This window comes from Lycorma delicatula, chromosome 6, assembly GCF_047948215.1.
Source record: "Lycorma delicatula isolate Av1 chromosome 6, ASM4794821v1, whole genome shotgun sequence".
Lineage (NCBI taxonomy): Eukaryota > Metazoa > Arthropoda > Insecta > Hemiptera > Fulgoridae > Lycorma > Lycorma delicatula.
Window position 1 is genome coordinate 79,798,739 of NC_134460.1, and position 16,626 is coordinate 79,815,364.

At 28.7% G+C, this 16,626-nt stretch overlaps 1 protein-coding gene across 1 annotated transcript in view; it reads right to left on the bottom strand.

The window, feature by feature from the left end:
- The window catches only part of LOC142326697 (potassium channel, subfamily K, member 13-like), a 373,350-nt gene that overhangs the window by 298,797 nt on the left and 57,927 nt on the right, over positions 1 to 16,626 (bottom strand). The window contains exon 2 of the mRNA XM_075369323.1: positions 5,518 to 5,885. Coding sequence (XP_075225438.1) covers positions 5,518 to 5,824 — 307 coding nt within the window. The 5' untranslated portion in view covers positions 5,825 to 5,885. The remainder of the gene's footprint in view (positions 1 to 5,517; positions 5,886 to 16,626) is intronic.

The following is a 16,626-nucleotide window of genomic DNA, read 5'->3' on the forward strand; positions in this document are numbered from 1 at the left end:
TTACTTTATGAAGTGTTTGAAATATTTGTCTACCATCTTGTATCCGTCGCGTTGAAACAAACTTCTTTTTTTCAATAGGAAGATGGACTTGTGATACATTATTTTAATGTAAAAGTTAGACGATAAAAAAGATGGCTAAAACTGTTTCTCGATAATTTTTTTCAATTTGGGGTTATAACCAATCAAAATTTCAAAAACGGAAAAATCGGGGTAGTAATAAAACTAGGTAAAACACCCCGTAGTAAATTTTATTTCATATTACCTTCAGATTAATATCCATTAACAAACTTTAATCTTTTAATGTTGGAATTAATGACCAAAACTCTAATATTAACGCAGCCTTCAAAATAATAAATAACATTAATCAAAAAGCTCGTTAGAACATCGCCCGTGAGCGTCCGAAAAATTGGACGGCACGGCGAAGTCAATTAACTATGTTTACCTTACATGAACATAACCTTACCTAAAAGTGAAAAAATGAAAATGGGGAAAAATTAAAAAATAAGCATGAAAGCATTATATTTCACTTCAGTTAGATTTGTAATAAAGAATAATTTCAAAAAATACCTCGAATTTTTTTAGACAATGTTTTTTTTTCCATTTGATGAACTGCGGGACTCCAATATGTCACATTTTCTCAAAAAGGTGAGTTCACGAATCGCGCTGCTAGGTAGCAGTACTTGATAGTACTAGGTAGCGTACAAAAACTTGATAATGTACTTGAAATAATCAAATTTAAAAGAAAATATGCTGCAGCTTGTTTTAATAGTAAATGCTCTTATGTAAATGAGAGTACTGAAGATGAAACAATTTTTTTAATTCCCATCACTTCATTAAAAAAAAAAAAGTATTAGTTTACAAGGGATTGTAGCTGCTAATAAACACAAAAAACACGATCAGTAAGAAGGGTTGCAAATGTGGCAACAAAAATTTATTGCGTAAAACAGAAATGAATTCGATTGGTAAAATTTTTATTCTGCAATTAGAACTATTTTAACTAATTGATAAAGAAATAAAAATAAAAAAAAATTAATAGTGATATAAAAAGTGTGTCCACGGATACGATAAAAATCGAGGGTTACACTTACAAAGTAATAAGTGCAATATTACATCACGGATCGTCAATTCGTGAAGGCCATTACACTAGTTTTATTAAAAAATATAGTATGAAATGAATTATATGACTATCAACAAAAACGATTGGCCGAGAAATTCAAAAAATATATATTTGTTTGTTCTAGAAAAGGCAATAAATTTTAATAATAAACCATATGATAACAATCAGTAATTAAAAAAACATAAAACAATAATCTAAAAAAACGCAGTGATATCCAAAAAAAATTAGAATAAAATTGTAAACTGTAGATAAGAGTCTAGCAGATATCATTTCTTCCACTAAAAAAAACAAAAAAATTTGTAATATAAATAAAATTGTTTTTAACAAAATGATACTGATATCAAAAAAGGTAAGACACTACATTTCTATTATCAAAATCTGTTATTAATTTAGAATTTTGTTTAAAAAAATGCATGTTAAATATTTATAAAAGACAACAGATATACAATAACAGATGATAAACAATGTTTTAGCGTTCCATATAATAAGCAAAAAAAAATTGTTAGAAAACTCTTACCGACCCGATTTCATTTATATGTAGTACATATCACATTTACAGAAATAATACAATTCTTATGATTATTCGTTGTTTAATAAGTGAAATCGAGCCTATAAGAGATTTGTAACAATTTTTTCTATTTTTTGCTTATTATATGGAACACTTAAACACTGTTTATTATCTATTATTGTATATCTATTGTCTATTACATATATTTAACGTGTACTTTTCTTTAAACAAAATTCTAAATTAATAACAGATTTTAATAATTGAAATGTAGTGTCTACTTATTTTTATATCTGTATCATTTTGTTAAAAACAGTTTTATTTATATAACAGAAATTTTTGTTTTTTGAGCGGAAGAAATGATATCTGCGAGACTCTTACCGTACGGTTTACACCTTCATTAGAATTTTTTTGTATAATAATATACAACATTGTACCAATAAACTTCCTTTTACCAAGGTAAACGGATTATTAGGTTAGATCACTGGTAAGTCTTTTCCTTATTTCAAATGAAAAACATTTTATGAAGTTTTGTTACATTTTCATAATCAGATACATTTTATGTTTGATATAGAATTTTTTTTTTTTTTAAACGTGATATGTTTATAGCTAAGATCTTTTTAAAGAACAGTAAATAGATATTTTAAATATGCAAGCTTCGTTTGAGAGAGCTATCCGTCGGTGTTTTTGTATCGATAAATTGTGATATGTAGTTGTTGAACAGTCCGTATGATGTAGTCGGTATTTCATTATTGTCAAAAACGTTTTTAACTTGGAGATTGAAATTTAAACAAAAATGTAGCATTTTGCGCTGAAGTAATTATTTCATCTTGATTTATGCTAGTTTTTTCTTGTTTTTGGTGCCTTATATAATTTTTTGAGACAAGGATAGATCACAAAATGAGGAGTTGAGCTCGGACTTGGTAAATGATACAGAAAATAAATTAAAAATTAAAAAGATAGATAAATGGATAAGCCATTTAGATCGGATGACTTATCATTCCGAAAAAATAAATTTTATATATAATTATGTGGAGCCTTAAGTAAGACCGAGATTACAATGGGAGGAGCAGAACATAATAACTGAAATGAGGAGAAGAAGCTAATTCACATCCGTTAAAAATAGGTTAATTCATTAAACATTAATTACGTATTGAATTCGGATCAATCAGTGCACATATACGTTAGAACTCTATATTCGTTAATGTATAAGAGAACTCTGTGTTCTCTGTATACGTTAATGCGAAAGTTATCTATAACCAGCATATTTATAAGTTGAAAATAAATATACAGTAGAAGAATAAAAGAAAAAAATGTTCATTAGGTATAGTTATCTTTATCGATTAATTCAGTACTAAATTATCTTGTTCATAATGTTGGGAAGATTTAAAAAAAAACTTTTTATTTTATTTTCCAGTCATTCTTTTTTTTTTACATACAATTTTATTTTAATACTGAAATACATTTACAAAATACCATAAATAAACTGAAGAGTACAAAGGTACTTTTTTTCTTTACGATCAAAAGGATTTCATTATCATCTGTGCAAGGGCTTCACTCGTGCAAAACGCACAAATTTCTAATATTATATCCTATTAATCGCTTAATAACCAATACGTTCTCATTACTTTTGCTCAGCTTGGACGTATTTTTGATTAATAATGTTCCCTTATCTATTATATTTTTGTTAACATTAGATTGTGATTCATTTGACATTTGAAAAGAGAAATTAAATATTTCGTTCCAGTACGATCAAAATATGCCAAAAAATAATTAGCCAAATTGTCTTATAAGCAGCTGCCTGTAACGCAACTACTTACTTTATATCACTTTTACAGAAATTTTTCTTCATTTCAGTAGTTATAATTATTACTGTTAAACATTTTGAATTTTTTTTATTCATTTTATGAAAACAAACCAGATCGGTTTTCATTTAAAAAAAAATAGTCTTTCTTTTATTACATCTAGTGAACCCGGCAATGCTTCTCTACTGCTAAATTTGTGTGTATAGTATAGTATGAATTAAATAAATTTTGTATTATATTTGACAAAGTATATTACGAAAATAATAAAATGTATTGTATTAATTTTTTTAAATTTCTTTCTTTCTTCTTATTCTTTTTACTTTTTTACCTACCTTTTATTTTTATTTTTTTACCCGGATTTTTTACCACAGTTTACTAATCTCGCTACTAAAATAAATCATAAAACTACTAATATAAATCATTAAAAAAAAACGTGTAAATAAATAACCTAAAAGTCTTTAAAAAAGAATGTATAAATAAATAACCTTTTCTTTCCTTTTCCTATTTAGCCTCCGGGAATTACCGTTCAGGTATTACTTCAGAGGATGAATGAGGATGATATGTGTGAGTGTAAATCTAGTCTTGTACAGTCAAAGTTCGACCATTCCTGAGATGTGTGGTTAATTGAAACCCAACCACCAAAGAACACCGGTAATAAATAAATAACCTAAAACTTCTTTTAATAAATTTAATTTCGTTATATACTCAGGATTAGAATAATTTCGTTGTGTATATCGACAGATATCGTTTATTTCGATTATCATTGTGTACATCGAAAGTTGTCTATGTCAATATCGACTTCCACAAACAATTATTTAATTTAAATATTATACTATTAAATATTATGCAACTAACAACATGTAAAAACTCCCGGGACAAACAATAATAAATTATATAATTTTCAGCGAAATCGATTAAATAATTTTTGAGTTATTAGGGCACATACAAAACGAAGATGTAAATGCAAATATAGTTGCATTTTTACACGCCAGTGGACTTCTTAAAAGTCTATAAAAATGAAAGTTTAAAGCTGTGACAAAAGAAACTCTAAGCGGTAGCTTATATATATATATATATATATATAAAGAAAAAATGGTATTGATAAGTTTAATTTTAATTTTAAATGTATGCATATATACATAAGGGAGTCTCGAAACGTGGCACGTATAGTGACGGGAGGTAGCCCTCTTGCCTAGGCCATTTTGGCTCACCTGCATTCAAGAGCAGTGAGTCGGGGTGTGTCCGATGATGGCATGGGGGACCCTCAAGGGTGGATTGAGGGCGCGAGGCTGTGGGTGTACGCTGTGCATGCCTAGAGCCTGTTTATAAGAAGGATTCAACTGCCACGGCACCCTGGCGCGACTGATATACTGCTCAACGGCGGTTCTGGTCGCCCCGAGGGTGCTTAAACAAACTATAAATGAGACTCGTAGCAGAAAGAAAGAAAGATATGGTAGGATAAGTTTTAATTTTAATTTTAATTTAATGGTCTTTTGGGAACCTATCTCAAATTTTAATATTGGGGCCCTTTACACCCCATAAGTGTTTGTGATTGTCCTTGTCTTTATGTCTTAAATGTTTTGTGTAGTTTTGTGCTTTTAAATAAATTGTAAGGGCCCTTTACACCCTTACATATGACGATCCAGATGGTGATAGCAGTTTCTTTTAAAGATTATGACGAGGGCTAATGACCTTAGCAGTCGATCCCCATAAAAATTCAGAAAAAAAAAATATCTCATACTGGATTTTTTTTATTTTTGTGCCGTTTATATTTAAATGGTAGGAGATATAAGTTTTATATATGCGAAGAAAGAGCATTCCTTATCGAAAATCAGTTGTATGCGGGTGATACTATTTGCTAATATTATCACTCTATTTATCCTCACATACGCTACACGATTTTAATTCGTAAATACTCATTTTGTTTCTTTAATTAATTATTTATAAGAAACTTCACTGGAAAAAAACAGTAACTCAAATTAATTAAATCGAATTAACAATTAAAAAAAAATGTGGTGTAGCTCATAATTAATTATGTGGTATAAAAGCGTAAATTATTTACAGTAATTAATTTAATGAATTTTGTTTACCTATTGTCGAAACAATCGTACCGACGAAATGGAAACTACCGGCGAAATCCCAGTGTCGTTTAGATGAATTATTGTGCTGAAGTAACAGCAAGTGTAGTTTATGCAGGTGAGGCGACGAATTTCCTAAAACGATACGGAACTCTTCAAAAAGTCTTAGAGAATCGGCCGCCGCCTCTTCTTCGGCGGGAGCTTCTAAATGATGGAACATTAAAGCTCCTAATAGCATATATATTAATAAAACGATTGCCAGTAGGCCAACTCTAACGTTGTCTTCCCCTAATCTTAGAAGGCTTACCAATCCCGCCATCCTCCTATCATCTCTGCTATATTTAATCCCTTTCCGTCGACTACCATCTCACTCTTTTTATCTGCAAACAGAAAGAACAAAATTTATATTAAATTATACGTGTATTATTCATAATTTTTTAGATTGAATTCCGACCATAAGCCCAAAAGAAATCTGATAAAATGGTAAAAAATAATCGAATAATTGTAAAATAAAAAAAGAAATCTTTGTAATTTGTTTAATGTATTGACATATTGACATAAATATTTGAAATTATTGCTATTTTTTTTATTTTTTACTTCCTTGTACGAAGTAAAGGAAGTATTATGATCGTGAAAAATTTTGGTTTTCAGATTTCAACGAAAATATTCATTTTCACCATCCCTGATCCATTCTGACTAGTTTCGGTGTGACGTCTGTACGTACGTATGTAGTATTAGTAGTGATTATTTTGGATTGTTTAGCTGTCGGCGGAACGGTGACTGCACTGCTGAGGGCATGGATCCCATGCAGCGGTGAGGTGTAGCGGCATATCGACGATGGTTAAAAGCAAGTAAATGTCACGCGGGACTCCGCGATGGAGCTGAGTGGGAGTAGGAGGTCTGTCCTTCTCCCCTTGTTAACCAGACCGGAGTCCGTAAATTAACCTAAGTCTGGGGTATGAACTACCGTTGAGTTCATATAAGGGATTTAGGAATAAATTTCGTAGTTGGGAATTCAATTTTTTAGTGGTATGATGCTGTTAAATTTGCCTCGAGACAAATCTCGAGACATTTACAAGAAATTGCCTCAATTTGAAAGGTATCCTTTTAAAACATATTAACAAATTTTACTTTTTCATCGGTTAGCAATAACAGCTGATCCACAATTAAGTTGATCCACTGCAAGTAGTGTCTAAGATTTAAATATTGATTTCAGCAGTGTTTGTGCTGTTATTATTCGATCATTCACAATGGGTGATACCACACATTTGTTTTCATTTAAAGAGTTGACGGACATGTTATTAACTTATGGTAAAGTAAAAAGTAAATAAAGTCGTTCAGATCGAAGAGTAGAAGGTATTTTACTCCAAACATAAAAAACTTATTTTCCGACAAAATGTTTTCGGGTTTCACCCAGTTTTTCTTAAAACGTAAAGCAAATTAAGAGATCTGGGACCACTTTTATTCAATTTCTTACATCAGATACCATATGGAAACACCAAATTTCCCCCCCTTGATTTGCACCCTAAGAATTTTAATACGGTTTAATTTCATAGAGGGAGCAGAAAGGAGAGCTAAATATTTCACGAGCCGAAACTCGCCAACGAACCGTTTTCTGACCTGTGTTTAGGTGAACTTTTTTTCTTGTTTTTAGCTATATAATCATCTCCCGAGAGATTTCCGTGCAATTTGATATCACCTGTATACATAATGTAGCATCAATTTAAAATATTTTCTTCATTTTTTTTTAATATATGATTTCAATGTTGATTTCAAGAATTTTTTTTAATACGTAATTTCAAATTACCTTAAAAATTTACTTTTTTATTTTAGTAAGTAGGGAAGGTAGTAATGTTTTATTCTCTCCCTTAGGCAGACCTGCTTTTTTTATATGATTCACTAGATATGAATTTATTTTAGCAAATAAACTTAATGTAATAAAACATCAAAGTTTTGCAAGATTTTTTTCATTAAATGGGAGCTCCATTCATGTTTGATGAAATATCCAACCTTATTGGGGATTTAGTCGTTGGATTTTTAATAAAAAAATTTGAAGACAAGGATTAAATCAAATAAAAATTTAGTGCCTTTGTATTATGAACCCCACCACTTCTTTAGTTACTTTTTAAATTGAGAAGTAATATGTTTTAGCTTGATTTATATCGTGATATGTTGTATATTGTAAAATATTATTATGAGAAGGCATTATCATTTTATATCGGTGTGAATGACTCATGAGTAAAATTTTTTCATTATTTATAAAATATTAAAGTGTGAATGACCTTAAGTAAAATATTATAAAATACCCATACAAACGTAACTAGAAAGAGTCGCTGGTTTTTTTGACAGTTAATAAAATTTAAAAAAAGAATTAAATGCATACTCATTAAATTGAATGATATATAAAAAATAAAAGTAAGCTTAACTAATTAATGAATACCATTTTAATTTTTATAAGGTAATTTAATAAATAGCTTAAAAATTATAACAGCACTTGAAAAGGTTAACACAAATTTTAAGTGCGTTAAACATGTGACAAAATTAATAATAAAAAACCCTAATTTAATTAAACAACTTCATTTCTAAATATTAAAATATATAAATGATATATTTCTATATATTACAATAGAAATATATCAATATTTGGTATATATATATATATATATATATATATATATGTGTGTTACGGTAAAACCCCGAATACTGGTAAATCTTAAGTTTTACCGGTAAATTCTAACATTTGCCAAGTTACTTGGTAAAAGTCCGAAAAAATCTTGAAAACACATTTAATTCGGACTTTTACCAAATCGTTTTGGTCATTGTTGACAATTACCATATTATGTTGGTAAAAGTTGACAATTCCGTAACGAAATCAATTCTAAATAGGAAAGAGCATGAATTTAAAAATGCTCTTTCAGTTCAAAAATTGCATTAAAATTAATCATTTTCAAACGTGAGATTAATCAATTAATAGTTAACTCTTAAATACACAGTCTGGGTCTAACACCCGGATTGTTTTTTAACCCAATTTATTTTCAATTTTTTCTGCGGGAAAAAAGTTTTGAATCTCAACTGAACGTTTTTCATTAAATACCATAATAGTCAACCTTGGTGCAATAAATAATAACGTATGAATTTCAAAATTTCGTACGATCAGAACAATAAGTTTAACAAAATTTTTCATTTAAAAAGTAATTAATATGAAAAGCAAATGTTTCTTGCATACGAGTTATTATCTAGTACTTGAGATGGGCATTATTTTTAGTTATAGAGTTTTTTGTAGTTTGTAGTCGAAAGGATTCATTTAATTATAACAACGAACATATTGCTATTTACCATTGTAGAAGTTTGCTGAAAATTATTCATTCCTGAATATTAGTGTACATGAATTAATTACTTGTAAAGTTTTTGAAACGTCTTAGTATTATATAGCATAATAAAGTTTTTTGTATTCTTTTGAAAAAACCTGTTTCATTTTTCACCCGCAGAGCACTGAAATTCCGAAATTGGGAAGAGCATTTTTAAATTCATACTTTTGAGTGATTTCATTACAGAATTGTCAACTTTTACCAACAGTCTATGGTAAATGTCAATAATGACCAAAACTATTTGGTAAAAGTCCGAAATAAATGTGTTTTCAAGATTTTTTCGGACTTTTACCAAGTGATTTGGTAAATGTTAGAATTTACCAGTATAATTTAAAATTTACCGCTATTCGAGGTTTTACCGTAACATATATAAGTCATATTTTAAAATATATTTTCCGGTTCATTATTATTATGCAATTGAATGAAATAATGCATTTTTTTATTTATTTTGGTACGCAAGATCCCAAAAATACACATATTATTTTTGAAAATGGTTATTTCAGCTGTAGATAACAAATTTTATGTTTGAAATTTATAACTGGTTGTATAATAACCCTTTTAATATATTGGTTATCTTATATATTTTTATAGATTGTAAGAACATTATGATGAAATTTTAATTCCAACAATTATGAGTGACAAACGCGTAATATTTATCTATATGAGGGTTTGTTGTCTGTTTACGTGCAAGAGAGAGATTGTCTTATGAATAGTGGTGTAGTCGCATTTACACAATTAATGGATAATGTTATAAATGTTGTTTTACACCACAAACACCAAAATTATAATAAATAAAATTAGAATTTGACATTTACTACCAATTTATAAACGCTTCATTGAAATATATATATTTTTTTTCTTTTTATTTAAAATTGTATTAAAAATTTACAATTCTTTTTAATGCTATAATAATAAAAAAATATTTCAGTATTAAAACCATTTTAATATCATACTGTAATACAGTGTATGAATTAAAAATTACATAGAAATAAATCAAATTACATGTAACAGAATTATATATATATATATATATATATATATATATATATATATATATATATATATATATATATATATATATAATTAATTATGTGTATGAAAGTAACAACAAATATTGCATAATAAATAAATTTTAAATGATGAATATTAATGAAAAAAAGATATATCACGTATACAAAATTACTTTGTGATTTACAGTCAACGAAAAATTACGCAACCCTGAATTCCTTAATCCAGTGAAGTGGGAAATCTGTTTCTAGGTTGGCAATAATGGGTGGGGTTAGTAATGTTTGACCTTGTAGCAATAACATATACGTAACAATCAAATAATCTCTCCCTGTTTAGCCTGTCAGAAGCAGGTGTGTTGCAAAAATATTATCGTGCATTTTATATATTCTCAATTTGGAGTTATTCTTGAGAGATAAAATAACTTTTTATTCAAAATTTTAATCGCATCGTTTTTAAATTCCCAGGAAGATTGTGCTATAAGTTTTCCTCGATCAAACGAACCCAATAAGTCATCAATTTCACGCATAGTCGCTCGTTTTAGAGAAATCAGTAATGTAAATGAACGAAGTCTTACAGTAAGCCGTAAATTAAAAGTTACGGTCAACAACTTTAAATAACGATTATTTAAAATATGTCCATGCATCCTTTGAACGATCACCCCGAAAGTCAAGAAGAAGGCTGCCTCAACGGATCGGAATGTCATACTGGAGTGTCCTTAAAGTCACAAAGTAATTAAAATTACGTCTGTAGTATTCATGTCGTGTAGGAGTTCCGATCTCAAATCGTTTATGCGTTTGGTTCGCGAGAATATTCGGATCTTGGATAATATTTTATTTTGTCATGTGACGTGGTTTCCTCTAAGTGGCTTTCTTTCTTTCTTTTTCTGTTTAGCCTCCGGAACCACCGTAAGGTATTACTTCAGAGGATGATATGTATGAATGTAAATGAATTATATTCTTGTACAATCTCAGGTCGACCATTCCTGAGATGTGTAGTTAATTGAAACCCAACCACCAAAGAACACCAGTATCCACGATCTAGTATTCAAATCCGTATAAAATTAACTGTTTTTACAAGGATTTGAACCTTAGAACTCTCGACTTCAAAATCAGCTGATTTGCGATGACGAGTTCATCGCAAATCAGTGAGCCACAACTAGACCAACTCGATGGATTTCCTCTAAGTGGCTAAGTAGGCAACCAGAACAACCGTTTTTAGAAAGCAGTGCCCTCTCGTTTTCCACAAGATTACATTACATTCAAAAAATATTATAGTTTAGGGCACATTCTTTAGGAAGAGAATAGTAGGTCCATAATTTTTCACAGAAACAGCTAAATCTGAACGTTACACGTAGATTATAACTGTCTTCATAGTGCTGCTAAAAGATATATCCGATTGGTCGTTGTAGCAAGACTTTGTAACAGCCCACCAGCAAATAGTAGAATGTTGTTACTACATGAGTTCTTTGGGAATAAAGTCATTTCTTGTGGTCTTTGGCCACCTACGTCGCAAGATTTATTAGCTACGGAATTTTGTCTTTGAAGTTATTTAAAAGTAAAATGTTTCAGATATAATTCTCGTACAACTGATCGACTCAAACGGAATATTGAAATCGAAATATTCCATATCAGCGCTGTAACCATTAAAAACAGGGACTTTTAACATGAAAAAACGTATTGATGCTTTTAATTTAGAGAACATGTCGAACATTTATTATAACAAAATTACTCTAAGTTTTACTCTAATCATTTAATATTTATTTCTTTCATATAATTTTAATAATTTTTTTTTCAGTTATTGGTTTCTTTGTATATTTTTTCCATATAGGTTGCGTAACTTTTCGCTTATTCTGTATTTATCGCTAGAAGATATTGTAATATACTGCGTTCACGGAGGCTATGCAGTAGAAGTTAACAGACGCAGTTTTATTGAAATAGATGATTCGATCAAGCGTTAGTAAACTGATCCGAAATACGTACGGGAATAATAATAACAATGATTTAATGAAAATTTCTAAAGTAGATCGACTAAGATATTTAAAGCATAAGAAACGAGAAGCAATCGTTATTGAAATGACGTGCTGTAAAATCCTTAATGTAAAGCATATTATAGTGATATTCAGATAAACAAGTTCGTTATATGGCCGGTTTGCTTTTTGGCTTTGGCGGCTGATATAGTTTTTCGATAAATAATAATCATAAATGACACTGTCTATACGTGATATAAAGAGATATGTTAAGCCGTAAACAAAACAGTAAATATACTCCGCCTTAATAAAAAATTGCTGTCGAGTCTCTTTTTTTTAAATTTATTAATTCATCCCTGTATATGAATAAATAATGTTAATGTATGTTTCTAAAAATGTTTATGTCCATTTAAATGTTTTGGGTTTTCTGAGTATTTCTTGTACCGAGTAATCATTTTAAATTATTTTTGTAGTCAAGTTTCTCGTATAGATGTTTTCTCATAAAAACAACAATATTTCTTCTAGAAATGGCTCTTCAACTTGTATTATTTACAACGCATTCTTCTTAAAAGCATTATATTCTCCTTATATAAATCCACTTTCATTTTTTGTTATTAAATTATTATATAATTTTTATTTATTTGAACCAAATTTCTTATTTGTTATTGTATCTCTGTATGAAACATAAAACTGATTTTTTTCTATTCTACATTTAAAAAATTAATCATCATCAAATGATAAAGAAAATGAGATGTAATCAGTTTTATTTTTTATTTTTTTTTTTAATAAAAAATAAATTAACTTATGAATATATATTATTAAAACTCAAAGAAAATTTACATTTTAATATTAATATTTAATGTAATGAAGTTTTGGATTTTTAAAATTGTAATAAATAAACAAAGGTTTTTTCTTCTTTCTTATAAAAAAAGTTAAAAATTTCAAAAATCATGACTTAAATGGTTAAATTACCATTTATTTATAAATGAACAGTAATTAATTTACAACTGATAATTTTTCATTTTCTTGTCTAGTTTTTTTTTTTTTTTTAATTATCCGTTATCCTTTATAGAAATTTTAATCTAATTGCTAATCTTCAAAGAAATACATTATAAGTACTCTTTGTTACTACTACAAAAATTATTCTATATAATGGTTCTTGTAAAATTTTCAAAGTAAAATTTTAAAAATTAGGTAAATGATTTATATTACATGCTTCCGTATATATATATATATATATATATATATATATATATATAGAGAGAGAGAGAGAGAGAGAGAGAGAGAGAGTGAAAGAGAGACGTTGATGTTATTTTAATATTTAAAATATTTTCAATAGAAAAATTCAAGCAAAGTAATAATCCAGGAAGTCCTGTGCTTCGAATCGTGATCAGACATGACATTTTTCATTCGCTTCAAAATTTCCATTTCCATTTTCTACATTCCCGCGGCACAAGTTTCGAGCTTACATGGTGAATAGTGAATTAATCAAAAAAAAAGAAAAAAAATCGGATGTGAACACCACGTGACTTCCTTCTACGCCTATTAAATTACTCATACACATTTTTTAAAATGAAAAGTACATAAAATTTTATTTCATTATTTTATTTTATTTCATTAATAACTTCTGATATTTTTTCCTTTTTTTATTGTTATTATTGAATTATTATTTATGGTAATTTTTTTTAAATCGGAGGTTAATAATTATTAATAAATCAATATGTTTAAATTTAAAAAAAAGTTAAAAAAAGGAGATAAAGTCAGATTTGAACTGATATGCCTTCCCCTTGTAAGATCCAAATTCTTCATTAATTAAACTTTTATTTGGCTATAACTCTGGAACCAATGAAAATAAGTACCACTTATGATATATCGTTCAAAATCTCTCAATAAGGACTTTTAATTGCAGTTAAGAAAAAGTCCAAAACCCGAATTATTTGGATTTTGAGGTTTTTGGACACTTCTGGTTCAGTCGATTGCAATCAAAAGGGGAGGTGAACTACTAGATGTTACAGCAATCCTAATCCAAAATGTCAGCATCCTACGGTTAATCGTTTTTTAGTTATGCGAGATACATGCGTACGTACGTACAGACGTCACGCCGAAACTAGTCAAAATGGATTCAGGAATGGTCAGAATGGATATTTCTGTTGAAATCTGAAAAACCGAAATTTTTCGCGACCACAGTACTGACTTTACTTCGTACAAGGAAATAAGAACTCTGTCGCAGTAAGTGAGTCAAAAGTGCGGATTTCCTGTTTTAGTTAAGAAAGAAAGGACACCAACCCCTTCCCTTTATACCAGATCACATTTTGAATTATTGTACTTCGCGAAACTAGTTTCGCGAAAGTACAAAGCACCGCTAGGCGGTGCTCGCAAAAATCTTATTTTAGCTTCAAACATGATATTTTGAATTTGAATCATCAGTCACCATCTCTCATCTGGTGGTGCTCGCAAAAATTTAATTTTGCCATGTTACCCTTCAAGCTAAAACACTAAAACTTTGAAAACCTATCAAAAAACCCAGTTTTTTACCTCTAACTCCGATTCCTGTGAAACGATTCGCTTGAAAATCAATAGGGTTCTATCCCCAATAGGTTTATATCACTCCACCATGTTTCGTCGAAAGGTACATGTAGATTACTTGCTTTTGATTTTCTGGGAACTGCTTATTTCATAAGAATTCCGTTTTTCCGAGTCTAATAATATTTTAAACAAAAATTGTCTAATATTAAAAAACGTTAAAAACCCGTAATAAAAAGTGTAAAATAATTTTTATTCTTTAAATTCGGACTTCCAGAATAATTAGTTAAATTATTTTAAACTATTAAAGGTTAGTGAATTGTTTTTAATTTGCAGTTAACTTGTAAAATTCGGAATTAAAGAAATTAATTAGTTTTTTTTTTCAGTTGGTCTCCATAGTAAACTACTGGTCGTGGTTCCATATACGTTTCTTCCGGAATGTTAAGTGTCAAATTGTTCTAAACGACCTTTTTTTTCACTCTTACTTAGTATCCAATATTTGCAATAAAGTATTACATAGAGTTTTGTCCCGTGATAAGTTTCTTTTGGATAAAATGCTTTTTTAATCAAAAATTTTATTTCAATTACCGTTTAAAATTTCAGACTATTTGAAGACAGTTTTTTAGTTCATCGTTATCATTATTTATTACGGTACCGTTAATGTGTAATTATTATTAATTCTGATATGACAATGAAATTATTTTTTTGGTTGTGATTTAAACTGTTTTAACTAGGACGTGCTATTTAATGTTGACGATTAAACATTCATTTGGAAGATGAAGCCGGGACTGAAGTTTCATTATTTATTTTTATTTTCATTTATTTTTATTTATGTATTAATTTTTTTTTCGTCCGGCTTCAACATATTCGAACGCTAAAAGCTGGATGTGTAAAGCGATCCTGGTATTTAATGTTATTTAATATTGGCTGCTTACCGGCTTCATCCGGGTCATTCCTAATATCCCAAATATTGCTATAAATTCACAAACATTTTCTTGTTAAATTGGTCTGAAGTTGATGCCTGTTATAATAACCTCATTAAAGACGATTAATCATAAATTAAAATAGTAAATTTAAGTATGCTTTCACGGTCAAAAAAGTCAAGTAACATGTGATAAATATCTCCCCCTGTTTCCTTCTCTCTTCTTTCTCTCTCTCTCTCTCTTATAAAAAATTTGAATTGTGTAAGTTTGTCTTTCGAAAAATTATGACATTATTTGGTGGACATTGTTTTTTGTGTTTAGTAAACATATAGATGACGTGAAAATTATGTCCTGCTACCTAATTCACACTAAATTTCGTTTTTAAAATTTCTTCTTATAATGTCTAATTTATTCCACGAAATAGGGACAGAAACTACTGCTAACCTCAAATAGATAAATATGTCACATTGTAATTACGAAAAATTTATGAGGAAACTATTCTAGTAGTTATCAAATTTCTCCTTTTTTTGGAGCTCTTGGGCACATTTTGAAATCCAATTAGAATCATGATAGAACCCATCTTAGGATTTCATCAAATTCGATTTGATGAACGTTCAGATTTTATGCTCTAACAGACAGACTTTCTTTCTTAATAATTTAAATTATTACGTTTTATTTTGATCCAAATCGGTTTATCCAATCTGGAGATATCCAGCTAAAAACAGGTCGCTTTACATATAAACTACCTGCCTACTCTACCTATAAAGAATGAAATGAGATTCTTTATGTAATTTAAAACAAGTTAATTTTGTAAAAGTACAATCGATAATAAAGTATTATTATAGTATAGTAGAAAAAGATTGGATAAATATGATTATTAAAAAACATAAAAAAAGTTTTTAAAAATTTTCTAGCCTGGTAGAGTGTACTAGCCATAATTGCAGAACCGTGGAGTAAAATATTAATGAATGTATAACTGTCTTACAATAACCAATGAATTAAAAATTTATCACTAAACATTATATACGGTAATTTTTTTAAAATAATATTTTTTTTTTTTATTTTATTATAATCCGTATTTTAAATAGCTAGCAAAGAATTCTCGGCGATGCCGATAAAGTTATTTAATTCTACCACTTAGGAGTAAAATTAACTGGAACATTAACATATGTAAGTAAAGAATTATTTTACTGTTTGAGGAAAATTTCGAGATACCCGATCTATGATGAGATTCCCCTTAACCTCTTGAACAATTGCAACCAAAGTTAAACTGCATCAATGACCCAAATTCAGAAGTAATCATACACAATTTCATAGGCTTACTTTCTCCCAA